The 16,451-nt window shown below is 40.7% G+C and overlaps 1 protein-coding gene across 1 annotated transcript in view; it reads right to left on the bottom strand.

Annotated features, from left to right (window-relative positions):
• Nucleotides 1-2,668: 2,668 nt before the first annotated feature.
• The window catches only part of USP49 (ubiquitin specific peptidase 49), a 49,269-nt gene continuing 35,486 nt past the window's right edge, over nt 2,669-16,451 (bottom strand). The window contains exon 5 of the mRNA XM_053454262.1: nt 2,669-3,279. Coding sequence (XP_053310237.1) covers nt 3,074-3,279 — 206 coding nt within the window. The 3' untranslated portion in view covers nt 2,669-3,073. The remainder of the gene's footprint in view (nt 3,280-16,451) is intronic.

The following is a 16,451-nucleotide window of genomic DNA, read 5'->3' as shown; positions in this document are numbered from 1 at the left end:
AATTTGGGGGCAGTTATGCTTAATGGGGTGTTTAGGGTTAATTTGGGGGCAGTTATGCTTAATGGGGTGTTCAGGGTTAATTTTAGGGGCAGTCATGGTTGATGGGGTGTTAAGGGTTAATTTTAGGGGCAGACATGGTTGATGGGGTGTTTAGGGTTAATTTAATTAATTTAATAAAGTTAGCTTAAGGTGCAGTTGCAGGTAAAGGGGAATGTAAATCCTGGGGGCAGTGATTATTAATGTATTATTTATAACAGTATGGTGATATTATCTCACTGATTCGAATCCCAATGAAGGCAGAGAGTCGTTCAAAGATCCGGATCTTACAATGATCCGGATCTTACAGTGATCCGGATCACTGTAAGATTCGGATCCCTGTAAGATCCGAATCTTTGAACGACTCTCTGCCTTCATTGACATCGCTGGAGGCAGGGGGGAGGATTCAAAATGAAAGGGGCGGGGCCAATCGTTAGTGTGCCTGCACGGAGTTACTGGAAAACAGTAAGTCCTGAGAGTCACACTGAGTGATCCGAAGATTCGGATCATGAATCGGATCATTTCAGTGAACGAATCGAAACGATCCGATTCACTTTAATGATCCGAACTTCACATCACTAGCACAGTCCTCACATAACTCTACCTCCCCCCTCCTTCCTCTGGGGGCGGGGCCAGAGAAGTTGCTCGCACAGCCGGGCCCCTGCAGAAGTCTGCGAGTGGGAGATCTGCAGTTCAGGTAAGGGGGTGGTGGGGTGGGGGGTTTGAGCGTGTGTGTGTATGTGTGATTAATGGAATGAATGAGTATTTAAATGTTTGTGAATGAGTGTGTGTGTGTGATGGATGTGTAAGGGGGGTGGGGGTGGTAGCATGGCATAGGGAGGCTGTAATCACACTTCTAACATCCCCAGGTTCCAGCATGTACTGGCTGCCTTGGCTTGATAGGAGTGTGATTGCTGTTAGCTGTATATATATATATATATATATATATATGTATATATATATATATATATATATATATATCTCCAGAAATGCGGTTTAACCCCCTATATGCCACTCAGCCCCATGATGTGCCTTTTAACCCCCTATATGCCAGAGTGGCATATAGGGGTATAAGGCATATCATGGGGCAGAGGGGCATATAGGGGGTTAAAAGGCATATCATGGGGCATAGTGGCATATAGGAGGGTATAAGACATTTCTGGAGGCAGAGTGGCATATAGAGGGTTAAAAGGCACATCATGGGGCAGAGTGGCAAATAGGGGGGTATAAGGCATTTCTGGGGGCAGATGTGCATAACTGGGGGGGCAGGTTGGCAAATAAAAGGAAATAAAAAATATATTTTTCTCAGTCATAGCTTTTATTAAATATGAAAATTAGTTTACATTAATTAATATTTACTAGTAAAACTTTTTTCCCATAGGGTAGTCTTATATTCAGGCTTTTAGTTTTTTTCCTAAATTAATATTTTGATTTTGGGGGGTCGTCTAATAATAAGGGTCGTCTTATAATACGGTAATTTGCATGTCAATATAATAAATCGTTCTTGGGGATCTAAAGATTGGTAAATATTTTTAAATTGAATATTAGATAAGATCATCACTACTCCTTTTATTTTCTTAGATTGATCTGATGCATGTATTATGGTTGGGAATCTCTTTCCAACCCATGTTATTTTGTCGGTAGCTCTCCAGTGAGTTTCTTGTACAAAGTTTAGATCAATTTTTTTTTCTTGTGGAAGCTGTTATAGCTGCAAAGGGGGGACCAACTTCATATTAATGTCTATGTATTTAGAATGCAATGTCATCAAAGTCCCTGTTAGTGTAATGGTTTCCCAATACTTTTGTCCTTAAAAATTCTTTGTGGCATACTTTCTACAAGGGGCTGTAAATATTCCTCAGAGATGGTATTCTGCATACCTTGGTTATAACGAGTGGTTATTCGAGTTACCGTTGCCTTTAGGTCATCTCAAACCACTCTGCCCATTCTCCTCTGGCATCATGAAATTCAGCAAGTCCAAAAATAGTTACCGGCACTCCAGGGACTTTCCAAATAACCACACAAACAACTTTCCAAGTCAAAAAAACCACCTGATGAAAGTCTGTAATAAACAAGACTGAAACGTTGACTTGAAAACCGAAGTTGTTTGTGTGGTTATTTGGAAAGTCCCTGGAGTGCCGGTAACTATTTTTGGACTTTATATTATTTACTGCTACAGCTATTTGGCACCGGGCATAAACTTGGCATTTGGAGTGCAATTGTTAATTTTGGACTTTATATATATATATATTCAAAAGAAAAATGTATTGTTTGTATAAAAACTGACTGTTCCTGCAGCAGAAGCTTATTGTGGATGGACCGTCATTATGTATCAACTTCCCCTTTCATGAATAAACCTCATTGTCTTTTGGATCTTAAAAGGTTCTTATATACAAGCTAAAAACTTAGTCCACAAAGAAAGTGTTCCATACCAATTTGTTTTATATTTTAAGTGATGTGTCTGGAATGCTGAGCAGTCTTTAGCTTAGTGCAGAGTACAACTTTGCTTCATTTAAAACCCAATAAATACAATGAAGCACTGCTGCAACTACACCATGAACAATGTTAAGCTGCACAACATGTAGACAGACAGTAACTGAAGCTGTGTTAACAGATTAAACTGGACAGTGTCCGGTTTCTTTTTTTAAATAAACCCTTTATTACATGTAGGACTGCTATGAAAAGCAGACCCCTGAAACTATCCACCAATGGTAGGCTACTTGATACAGTCCTTGGTTAGGTAAACATTCAGATACGGCTTATAATGCAGCTGCTGTAGATGTGTTTGTAAAACAAAAGATCTTCTGAAAAGTAGTTGTCACACTCCGGTTATAATAAATTCATACTAAGCTAGATATAACCATACAGCGCATCCTTAGCAGTGACAAAAGTGGGGAGGACAGTGCTAGCCAATCTCAATTTGCCCTTGTGAGGGTCAAAATACAAGCCTTCTGTTGCTACTAACAAGATTAATAAACCACAGCTAAGATTTGGTCAAAAGGGAAAAAGACTAGTATATATTAGACCACTGCTGGAAATATCAAGGGATAATATTCTGCTGTCTGCAATCTTGGGGACTGCATGGAGCCTCAGATGGGGATGGGAGCTCAGGGATCCCTGCATTGCTAGTGTTGTGGTTTTGCACACCACTCCGCTGAGTGTAGAAAAGGATGTAAGCCTGCGTCCTGCATACTTCCTCCACAGTGCACATGTTCAATTTGGAATCATTGCAGTGAACCCAGAACCCTGGAATGAGACAGAAAAGAGAACACTTACTGCACCACTATCATCTGTCAAAACCATTAAAAAACCAAGAATGTTTCAAACATAAAATTAAGCAAACATACATAGGGTACTCAGTTTAAAATTTTGAGCAGCAAATATGAAATTTGACAGTGGATCAACCAGTGAGCACTCAACTAAATATTTTTATTCCAGATTTGAATGTACAAAATTCTAAATGCCAATATGTTTTTGTATAATACAATTAGTAAGACATTGAAACAGAATTGACAACTGTTATAGTCTTTGCAAGTTATTAGATGCACAATCCAGTTGCATAGTCTTCCAAACTTTTATGCCTAGGTGTGTCGCAGTCACATTATCTCACCAGTATCACAGGCACCTGTCAATACCAAAATCAAATCTCCACTGGATAAAGAATCAAAATTTAAAGAAAAAAAGAAGAGAAGACATCACTCAAAACTTTAGGAACAACAACCTGGACAACCCAAAGTTTGCCATGGTACTGATTCCTTCCAGCCATGTTCTCCCCAATCAGCTAATAGTAAAGGCCCAGCTAAGTCTCCCCATTCTAGCAGATTCTCCTCCACTAGGAGCCTTCCCATGTATTATGAGGTCTATTGAAATTTATAATTAATCTGTTGAGGGATATGTAATGTAAATTCATGAATTGGCATTTGGTACGCAATATAATGTGTTTTTTTGTTTGCTGTTATAGTCATTATTGTGGGCCTTGATCAGGAAACCACTGGTTTGTAACACCAGGCATATGCCATAAAATATACTTAGAAGATAAGGATCACCAGAGCCAAATGTGTGTGTGGAGGGGGTGTAAAGTATATTGGGACTTGTCCTCTGAATGACCCAAAAGTCAGAGCATAACCACATAAAATGAAACATTGAGATCATGTGTATGTATTGTGAGAGGGTCCAATATGAATGTATATTTAGATCACCCAGGTCGTATCCTTTTGTTGGGTACCAAACATGCCCAGCTGGTATATTTCTCCCATGAGAGATGAGAATGGCTACTTTCCAAAATAGATAAACCAAGTGTGTTTGGTATCTAAACATTCACAAAGATATGAGGAATATGATCATATCAAAATTAGAATGGTATATTGTAAATGGCTAGTTTTGGGAAGACTACTGCATTCTCAAGTAGAAGTCTGCACTGGGATCTTGACAGGTATGATGGAGTGGACCATAAACTGTGAAGGCCAAACCCCTCTGACCCACCTAGGGGGGCTGGTCATTTTAGGAACAACAAGGTCCAATATAAGAAGACTGTAGATCTTGAGAGATAGTTTTTCTTTTAACAACTGGAGGGAGAACCTGAATCTCCCACAAGGATTATATATGTCGGTAATTATATATATATATAGTTACCGATCTCTGGCTCTCACAGACCTGTAACATCTTCTTTAAGAGTCTCCTCTGCTCGTTACCTGTATTATTGGCACCTGTTTGAACTTATTATCAGTATAAAAGACACCTGTCCACAACCTCAGTCACACTCCAAACCCCACTATGGCCAAGACCAAAGAGCTGTCGAAGGACACCAGAAACAAAATTGTAGACCTGCACCAGGCTCAGAAGACTGAATCTGCAATAGGTGAGCAGCTTGGTGTGAAGAAATCAACCGTGGGAGCAATTATTCGAAAATGGAAGACATATAGGACCACTGATAATCACCCTCGATCAAGATCTGACCGCGTGGTGTCAAAATTATCACAAGAATGGTGAGCAAAAATCCCAGAACCACTCGGGGGGACCTAGTGAATGACCTGCAGAGACCTGGGACCAAAGTAACAAAGGCTACCATCAGTAACACACTACGCCGCCAGGGACTCAAATCATGCAGTGCCAGGCGTGTCCCCCTGCTTAAGCCAGTACATGTCCGGGCCTGTCTCATGTTTGCTAGAGAGCATTTGGATGATCCAGAAGAGGATTGGGCGAATGTCATATGGTCAGATGAAACCAAGGTAGAACTTTTTGGTAGAAACTCAACTCGTTGTGTTTGGAGGAGCAAGAATGCTGAGTTGCATCTAAAGAACACCATACCTACAGTGAAGCATGGGTGTGGAAACATCATGCTTTGGGCTGTTTTTCTGCAAAGGGACCAGGACGACTGATCCATGTACAGGAAAGAATGAATGGGGCCATGTATCGTGAGATTTTGAGTGAAAACCTCCTTCCATCAGCAAGGGCATTGAAGATGAAACGTGGCTGGGTCTTTCAGCATGACAATGATCCCAAACACACCGCCCGGGCAACGAAGGAGTGGCTTCGAAAGAAGCATTTCAAGGTCCTGGAGTGGCTTAGCCAGTCTCCAGATCTCAACCCCATAGAAAACCTTTGGAGGGAGTTGAAAGTCCGTGTTGCCCAGCGACAGCCCCAAAACATCACTACTCTAGGAGAGATCTGCATGGAGGAATGGTCCAAAATACCAGCAACACTGTGTGAAAACCTTGTGAAGACTTACAGAGAACGTTTGACCTCTGTCATTGCCAACAAAGGGTATATAACAAAGTATTGATATGAACTTTTGTTATTGACCAAATACTTATTTTCCACCATAATTTGCAAATAAATTCTTAAAAAAATCAGACAATGTGATTTATGGACTTTGTTGTCTCATTCTGTCTCTCATAGTTGAAGTGTACCTATGGTGAAAATTACAGGCCTCTCTCATCTTTTTAAGTGGGAGCACTTGCACAATTGGTGGCTGACTAAATACTTTTTTGCCCCACTGTAAATCAAGGATGGCAACACCCTATTAATTATTAACGTGGCTTTCATAATTTCTTTCAGGTAAATATTAGGGAAGCACTGGGCCCATAAATGAATGCCTAAAGATGAAGTGATTGACATTCCCGCCGAATAAAATAATACAGTATACTGGTAGAGCTTGTCCGTCCTTAGTATTTAATAACAAGGGTGACTAATGAATAAATCCAGGCTGGGTAAAATGTTTAATAACTTGACACCTACAAACATAGCATTTGTATGGTAGAAAACCTATATTGTTTCAATATTAAAACACTTTAGAGATGTTTAGAAAATGAGGAAATTGTCTGACAGCCCATGTTATTCCACTGTGAGAAGGGAACCTAACCTCTAGGTTGTACACAAGGTCCAAAATAATTTCACAAATGTATTGTTTTGTTTTTTGCGTATTCATTTTTGACAACTAATGTTGTTTCCTGGCCTTTTGGTTCTGATGAGATTCGGGGGGAAAATGTCTCCCCCAGTCCTGTCTGTGCCCCCTTCACACTCCCTCTGCCTTGTACCCCTCTCTTAACTGCTCACTTACTTTCTCCAATCATTTTCTGGTCTCAAGAAAGAGGAGAAGGGGGTGTTAGTATTCAGTGTCCTGCTGCATAGAAAACCACAAGAGAAAGGGGAGGGACATGTAGCGCCCACATGCACTGTGCCTGTAATAGAAACTGCCCTAAATTATAATTCTTACTTAGTCTGTAGAGGTATAATAATGCAGAGCTTTCCTTACAGGCACTGAAATGGTTGTCATTTGCATATTAAACTCCTCCAGGGTATGTGGAACAGCATCCTACCAGAAGAAGCTTGAGGTCCACAGAACCCTTAAGATTTGTACGGTTATTTAATCCCTTCAGGACCATGTTTTTTTTTTGGGGGGGGTTATCATGTTTGGGCTAAACGGCCAGAAACGTTTTCGCTATATCTTTATTCAACTGTGATTGCCTACTAATTTATTTAGAGCAACTCTACAAAATATTTTTTTTTTCAGGGCCAAGTAGGGTTTTCTTTTGAAATAATAATTATATACACGCACTGTCCACTTTAATTGGTACACCATGCTAGTACCAGGTTGGACCCCTTTTTGCCTTCAGAACTGCCTTCATTCTTCGAGGCATACTTTCTACAAGGTGCTGGAAACATTCCTCAGAGATTTTGGTCCATATGGGCATGATGGCATCACGCAGTTGCTGCAGATGTGTCGGCTGCAAATCCATTATGTGAATCTTCCACTAAATCACAAAGGTGCTCTATCGGATTGAGATCTGGTGACCGTGGAGGCCATTGGAGTACAGTGAACTAATTGTCATGTTCAAGAAACCAGTTTGAGATCATATAAGCTTTGTGACAGGGTGCATTTTCCTGCTGGAAGTAGCCATCAGAAGATGGGTATACCGTGGTCATAAAGGGATGGACATGGTCAGCAACAATACTCAGGTAGGCTCTAGCATTTAAACCATGCTCAATTGGTACTAAGGGCCCAAAGTGTGCCAAGAAAATGTCCCCCACAACATTACACCATCACCAGCCTGAACCGTTGATACAATGCTGGATCCATGCTTTCATGTTGTTTACGCCAAAGTCTGACCCTGCCATATGAATGTTGCAGCTGAAATTGGGACTCATCGGACCAAGCAACATTCTTCCGGTCTTCCATTGTCCAATTTTGGTGAGCTTGTGTGAATTTTCCTGTGGTCTTCTGCTGCCGTAGCCCATCTACTTCAAGGTTCGACTTGTTGTGCAACAGGAGTGGCACCTGGTGTGGTCTTCTGCTGCTGTAGCCCATCTACTTCAAGGTTCGACGTGTTGTGCGCTCAGGTATTCTGCATACCTTGGTTGTAATAAGTGGTTATTTGAGTTTCTGTCATTAACTAGTCTGCCCATTCTCCTCTGACATTAACAAGGCATTTTTTGTCCACACAACTGCCGCTTCCTGGATATTTTCTCTATTTCAGACCATTCTTTGTAAACCCTAGAGATGGTTGTGCGTGAAAATCCACAGTAGCAGTTTCTGAAATACTCAGACCACCAACAACCATACCACGTTCAAAGTCACTTCCCCATTCTGATACTCTGTTTGAACTTCAGCAAGCTGTCTTGGCCACGAGTTGCTGCAATGTGATCGGCTGATTAGCTATTTGTGTTAACAAGCAATTGAGCAGGTGTACCTAATAAAGTGGCCAGTGAGTATATATAAACCATCATTTAGTATGAATAATACCTAAAAATATGGGGAAATTATATAAGAAATACAGTCAAATCTTTCATGTTTTCACCTATAAAAGCTACATATATAACCAGTGCAAGTGGGAAAAAAAACCCTCCAAAAATTTAATTAGGTATTAGTTCAATTTTTGGAAACACCTCATAGGCTTGGTATTTTAATTTATTTTGGCACTTACAGGGTTAGATCGCCGTTTCTAAACAAGATGTTTTAAAAAATGTGGTATGCTATGAGCTGCGCCCCTATAGCGGCCAGAAAAAGAACGAAACCCTAAATGAGTATATATTTTTACAATGTGGACATCCCAAAGTATTTTACTAGGGGCATTTTAACACTTTTTATTTAACCATTTTAGAAACTGCAGGTTCAAAATTGGAAAATATGCATTACAGTTTTCAAACGTGGAATTTGGATGACACAGTTTGCTAGGTCCACATCTCATTTAAGACACAGTAGAGGCTGCATATTTCAATTTAACCTCATAAAACTATATATCTGCAGAAACTAGACAGCTCAAGGAATCTGGTTGGGGCCTATTGAGCTGTCTCATGCAGCTGATTCTACACCAGCACCTTCCAAAGTTGGTGTAACGGCAATGCCCTAAATGGATGGATAAGTAATGTTTCTCAGACATTGTGGAGTCAAAACTGGAATTTCAGTTTTCCCAAATATCAATTTAACCCCATTAAACTATATATTCAAAGACATCCTACTTTGCTTTCTAGTTGGCCCACAGCAACCACAAATCTAATGGCAACACAGGAGTTTGAGGTTTTTCACACGCCATAAACATTTTGGGATAGGTGCTTCACATTGGGTTACCTGAAATAAAATAAGAAAACACAATAAAATAATTTTACATTTCCTCTGAGCACATAGATACCACATGTGTGTGGTATGTCAGCATTACACAGTCACGAGAGACCACCAAATCATGAGAGTGCAAAGAGATTTCAACTTTCTTGCAGCTAAACTAGGAAAGTGCCCCTAAACACCAAAAAAAAAAAACCCTATATATTAGCTGGAGGCACATCACCTAAGCATTTCAAAGATACCCCACTTACCTTTTTCACTGTGGGAAAACAGATTTTGGGATTTTTCCTTTACTTTTTCTGATGTCAGGCATATTTTGGGACGGATGCTGCATGCTAGGATATCTATAACAAGAAATAAAACACAAAACAACCTCCCTCTTTTCCTGAGCATGTAGATACCACATATGTGGTGTCACAAGACACCCCCAAATCATGAGAGTGCAAAGTGCCAACACCTCATGCTTTTGGAGGTAAAACTACACCTAGACAACAAAATAACCCCATAAACTATATATCCCCTGAAAGCACAAAACCCAAGGACCTCAAGGTCACCCTCTTACCTTACAGTTTAGTGGAAATACCTAGGGGTTAGGATAGGGGTTAGCTGATGGCATAAGGGGTAACACTAGGATCCTGTTGGTGGATAGGTACCGTCAGATGTTAGGTATAGTGTTAGTGTAGGGATGATGATCAGATTAGGTCACTGGCTATTGAAGTGAGACTGATCAATAATGATTGTATTCTGTTTCTAAATGTATAGCCCAGTGACAAGTTTAGGCCACTGACATTTATCAGGGAGACTAATAAGTAATCAGTAACAAGTGTTCATGTAATAATTATGTATTACATTTTTTATTAAAAATGTGGGTTTTTTTGTTTTTATTATTATTACCTTACTATGACCCATCTCTCTTTCTAGGCCAGGGTCATGCAGTGGCTGCCATAATGATCAGATCCCTCCTACCGGCCAAGAGTGTTCTGATCATCCTCAGCCCACTTTACGGAGAGACTGGTGGATATGTGGAACGGTATCCCAGCAGAAGTAACCTGAGGTTCACAGAACACCTGAGATTTTTTTTATTTTCCTCATTTTTGCACCTGTGTTTGGTTGAGATTTTTAAAAATGTTATTACAAGTTTTTAATTTGAGTGATCTAAGGTAGGATTTCTTTTCAGTATAGATAACTCAGGCATTTCAATGGTTAACTTTCTTTTGCTCTATGTAACCGCTTCCAACCTGTCCTCCTCATCGATTTGTACGAATCCAAATGCACGAGTCTACCAAGCTATACCTGCCTGAAAGTCCATGTTGTGTAAGAATGATAAGTGTATTGAATATCTCCAGTGGAGTGTAAGTCTTAGTCTAGTGACCTTCCTGGCTTTGAGTGTTGAGTACATTAAAGGGTTGTTCTTTCACTAAAGCATATGGTGTGTATAAACCGGTAAAACAGGGTCAGAGAATATTGTAGGTTCCAATGACATGTTGGAAAATTTAGTGGAACCTGTAATCAAACCTTGGAGATGTAAGCCCAGGTTAGATATTAGTTGTTGCATCTTATACAGACTATTTGTTTATTGTGCCAAATAAATGACCCGAGACATTTCTCATCCACGCGGTTAAGTATTAGGGTAAGGGTTGTATCATGAAAAGTAATTTCAGGAAGCTAATCCTTTTGAGTAACTGGCTCCTACCTGTGAATTACGGGTGCAAAGTGTCATATGTCTTCAGTTCTATTTAAGATAACTTTTGAGAGTACTATTTATGAGGGGTTTTGGCCAATTTCATGCCGAAATAATCAATATGCGAGGACACTGTAAATTAAAATGAGGGGCTTCAGGCAGTCATACTGCTGTGTTCAGATAAAGTGCCCTGGATGTTCATTAAATGTATTTTGAAACTGATATTTCCAAATTTGTTCGGTAAATAAGTCATTAGGGGGTAGAAATTGTCTGCTTTGAAATGTATTTTTTTTATTCAAACTGACCAAGAGGAATTCCTGTGAAATTTTACAAAGAAAAAAAGCAGCCACAACAAGTGTTTCAAAACCAGAAAAGAATTGGGGGTGGTGGGCAACCCTGTCCTTGCTCCAATATCACTGGACTGTAGTCTACGTCATTGTCAGGACCCGGGCAAGCAGGTCGGGTAGGAGCCCAGTTGCAGGGGGTACTAGGGGCTCTGTACCTACCTGCATCAAGGGGTACAGACAGGCATACAACAGACAGAAAAAGCAGGACTGGATTCAAAGAATAAAGGGGAACTATAGCGAGGACAGGGGAACTCAGAATGGCAGGGCACACGGCTGGTATGCAAATCTTGATCGTGAACATAGCCAATGTCAAAATCAGGAGATCAGAATGTAGAGAAGGGAGGCCACTAGCGGCTGCAGGTAGGCATGGAAATTTTATGATTATCACATAGTCCAGGCTGGTAGGGTGGAACCCTAACAGTCATTTTAGGGTTTGTGTAAAAGTTGCGGATTAGATTAAGAATTACTTAATATAATATAGGGTGGAGCAACATCATGCACCACGTGCACAGCCTCTCCCCTGTGGGAAGCATAGCTGTGGGAAAGGAGACAGAGACATGGATGCATTAGGCGGAGAAGATAGGGAGAGAGTGTGTGAGAGAGTAAGAGTGTGATAGTGTAAGTGGTTGTGTGTGTGTGTATGAATGAAAAAGCAATGAAATGCAAACAAAAAATATTATGGGATATGGGCATTATGCTTTACAACCATCAATGTTTAGCTCAGTGTATAGCAATGGGAGTTATGGTATACCACCATAAGCGTATATATTGATAGGAGCTGTACCACCTTCTGTGTCTGGATCACTATATAATAATAGGCATTATAATGTATACCCATCTGTGTGTGATTCATTATATAATGATGGGAGTTTTGGTCTACCACTGTTATCCCCTTTAAATATTGATGGTATTTATACTGATTTATACTGTACCACCGGCAGCCTCGGTATATAATCATGGGAGTTATGCTGTATCAGCCTCACTGTCTGGCTTACTATGTATTGATGGGAGTTATGCTATACCATTGTTAGTGTCAGGTGAGTTGAATTAGTGATACAAAAAGAGGCTAATGTCATATGTGCATTTGTTTTCCTTTTGCTCTCACTTTGGCTAATTTTATTTGCTTTTCTCTTATTCCAAGCTGTACATTCTTGTTCTATATCTTTTATTTATCAAAACATATGCTTTTTTGGTGTATTCACTCCTCAATGTAATTCGTTTTGTGACAATGTCTGTTCTGTGGTGTAGACAAGATCTTAATATACTTATACTGTCACCGCTAAAGGCGAAACAGTTCACCTGCCTGATTTAGATGTTGTGCTACATATGTATCTACCGCAGACCAAGAATGTATGGTAGTGTTGGTGGTAATTTGGTGATATAATGCATTCCTTAATAACTAGGCGTAGCTAAATTATGCTAATCATGTGGGTTAGACAGTTGGTGGAGCTTGTGTTGTAAATTTTCAAGTAAGTAGTCAATCTGTGCTGCAAAGCATTCCTGGGAATTTTAGCAAATGTTGGCAACTATGTATGAATACTACTTAAGTACACTACTTAAGTATGAAGATACATATTTTCCCCCAGATACTTACTTTAACAGACCTAGACTAAAAAGTATACCCCTTCTAAGGGTATTTTGTGACCCAAAATCTGAGACTTTTTCAGCATTTTTACACTGTTTCCTGTCAAAGTCCACCATATACGCCCAATTTAAAAGAGCTTAGGAAGCGATCAACGGGCACTCCAGAGAGCGGTTACAAATGCCAACGCGAGAGATTTTGCCTCTCGCAAAATGGCGGCGCTGATTAAAAAGTAAACATGTTTCCAAGAGGGTCTCAAGTCCAGAAATATAAATAAAAAAAAGTTTATTTTTATGAGCAAGTGCTAACATCTGCTAAAGCACTGAATCTTCCCAAAAATTCTGGCATGGAAAAAGTTAAAATACTAGCATTTGAAATACCCTAGTTATGGTTTGATGAGATAAATTCAATCCCAGGTTCAAAGATGTCCCAAATAGGACATAAGCTTCTCACCTATCTGAACCTCCCTAGCAGCTGCTACGGAGGAGAGGAGACCCCCTCCATCAGCCAGCAGCCGCCACAGAAGAGAGGGAAACCACCCTCCATCAGCCAGCAGCCGCCACGGTGAAGAGGGAGACTCCCCCCTTCATCAGCCAGCAGTCACAGCAGCCGCCACGGAAGAGGAAGACCTCCATGCGCCTCTAAGTGCCCTCTGGTGGTGAATCATAGGAATGTAGGTTCCTATACTTATAGGTTATGGTCATGCCACACACAAGATGGTGTCCGTAATCCCTGAACAGGAAGTGACAGACTTTTCAAATATTTTGGCGCCAAAACCTGTAATTGGTGCCTAGCCACTTCCCATCCTATATAAACCCTCAATAGCCTATGCTACATTGTGTCCATTCCTCACTGCGTGTTCTGTTACAGTCTCCAGTATTTGACTTCAGCTTCACCTTGTTTATTCTTACTCCTGGATTTTCCAGCCCACTCCTTTTGGTCCTACCTGTATCAGTGTCTCCAAACCTCGCTGTGTGTGACAGGACTGTTAAGACAAAATCTTTTAGCCCCCAAACAACCTGACAAACCCATGCATTGGTGGTATCACTATACTCAGGAGATATTGCTGAACACGTATTGGGGTATTGTTTTTCAGTGATGTATACCAAGAGCTGTAAATTCATACCTAAAATACGCGTGTGGAAAAAAATAAAACAAGTTACTACCACAAACTGACATCATGACTAGATAGTTCACAGGATGTGGGCCTTCTTCTCCTGTTGTACCAGTTTGTTATTGTTGAAAAAGTTAAAATGGATTATGCATTCAATTTCTGTTCCATAAGCATGATCTTAAAATTACAGTGAAGACGTTAAACATACATCTTGTTGTCTGGGAAGGGCAGAGAACAGGTATTTTCATCCACATATACTTATCTTTGGATAAATGGAAGAGCTTTATGTATTTCTACTCAGCTTTGGTAATTTCTATACATTTTCTCATATTCATTATCTTCGATATTTTTTATCCAGTTATCCATTCCCTTTTCCATCCTCAATTGAAGGATAAGTTGTTGCTTTATCATTCCCCAGTCTGGGGTGTTTATGGTGTTCCAGTTTCTTGCTATTGCTAATAAAGATGCCATAATGATATGTGTTGCTATCTTTGTCTTGTTCCCGGGACAGTTTGGGCCACTTCGTCTGGATTAATACTACTTCTGGTAGCTGATTGAACCCCCCCCCCTATTATTTTGTATATGTTCTCTAGGACCCTACTTCACATAGATTCAATCATTTCACATTTCCACCATAAATGTAAATAGTCTCCCTCAGATCTATCTCCAACATTTTGGTGAACGCTGCTTAGCTAGTTTTTTGCCGTTAAATACCATCTGTGTGTCACTTTATAGAAGGTTTCTAGAATATTTAACCTATGTATATGTTTCCTTATTCTATTAATTGGTTTAATCCAATTTAATTGTGATGTTTCTTGATCCAGTTCCTCATCCCATACGCGTATAACCGGAGATCTTGTGTCTGTATTCAAACTTGATATAAACTCCTCGTATTGGAGGAAGGAGAGGTCTATTATCTATTATCCAATACTTTTTTTTTATTCTGATATAAGGTATTTGCCTTATACCCCCTACATGCCACTGTGTCCCTTGATATGCCTTATACCCCCTATATGCCACTGTTCTCCCTGATATGCTTTAACCCCCTATATGCCACTCTGCCCTTCAGATATGCCACTCTGCCCCTCAGATATGCCTTATTTCCCCTATATGCCACTCTTCCCCCCAGATATGCCTTATATGCCACTCTGCCCCCAAGATATGCCTTTGTGCCCCCCAGATATGCCTTATTTCCCCCATATGCCATATTGCCCTCTGATATGTCTTATACCCCAGATATGCCACTCTGCCCCCGAATATGCCTTATACCCCTAATATGCCACTGTGCCCCTGATATGCCTTATAGCCCCCAATATGCCAGACTTCCAACCCCTGTGCTCTAGACTCTTTGGTCAGCCGGTGAACGTCTGCGCGATGCGCGTAGACTATCTCTGCTGGTGGCCGGCACTTTCGCGTCTATAACTGAGCACCGGAAGATCATGTGACGCCGGTGCTCCATCATAGAAGCCCCGGTGGAAGTGCTGGCAGTAGTGAAGGATATCTGCGCATCGCACAGACGCCCACCGGATGCCAGAGAGGAAGATCCAGGTCCCCTACAGTGCTGCGGGGTATCCTCCTCTCTGGCAGCCGGCGAACGTTGCACAATGCGCGCAGAAAACTGCTGCTGTGCTGGCCGATACTTCTGCCGGGGAGCACTGGAAGGTCATGTCACGCTGGTGCTTCATCATAGAAGCCCCGGCGGAAGTAGAGGACAGTAGCGGAGGATGTCTGTGCACATCACACAGACGCCCTCCGGCTGTCAGAAAGAATGGTCCAAGTCCCCTGCAGCGCTGCGGGGGATCTGGACATCAGTGTTATTATCCAACCTCTATAAGACAATGGGTATTTTTCAGAGCATTTGATAAAATCGATTCAACTAATCAATAATGAAATTTGTTGTCAACGATTTTCGTTATCGATTTTATTGATTAGTTGTTGCAGCTCTAAACTGGTCCCTGATAGATATTTGGAGGGTGTTTCATTATTATTATTATTATTATTATTATTTAGGGCTGCAACTAACGATTATTTTCATAATCGATTAGTTGGCTGATTATTTTTTCGATTAATCGGATAAAAAAATTTTTTTCATTTATTTTAAATTATTTAATAAAGTAACATAGGATGTTAAAAACAAACGGCAGAATAAATTTTTTTTTCTTGTTTTATTTCCCCAACCTGCCCCCCAGTTATGCATATTTGAGCCTAGGCTTGCCACACTGCCCTCCCCGACATCCCACACTGCCCTCCCAGACATGCCACACACCTTATATACCCTATATGCCTTATACCCCCAGATATGTCACTCCGTCCTCCTCAGGTATGCCGTATACCCGCCTGATATGCCATAGTGCCCTCATAGGATTTGCAGACTCGTTCACAGACACAATACTTTTATAAATAAAAACTGCCCCCAGGATTGATTCCCCTCAGTTTGCCCCCCTTTACCTCTAACTGCACCTTAAGTTAACCTTATTAAATTAATTAAATTAACCCTCAGTCCTCAGCATTAAATTAATCCTGAAGAGAAGACCCCATTAACCACAACTGCCCCTAAATTAACCCTGAAGACCCCATCAACCACAACTGCCTCTAAATTAACCCATTAACCATAACTGCCCCTAAATTAACCCTAA

Source organism: Spea bombifrons, chromosome 2, assembly GCF_027358695.1.
Source record: "Spea bombifrons isolate aSpeBom1 chromosome 2, aSpeBom1.2.pri, whole genome shotgun sequence".
Taxonomy (NCBI): domain Eukaryota; kingdom Metazoa; phylum Chordata; class Amphibia; order Anura; family Pelobatidae; genus Spea; species Spea bombifrons.
Note: the sequence above shows the minus strand (reverse complement) of the source record. Positions and strands in the feature narration are given on the sequence as shown.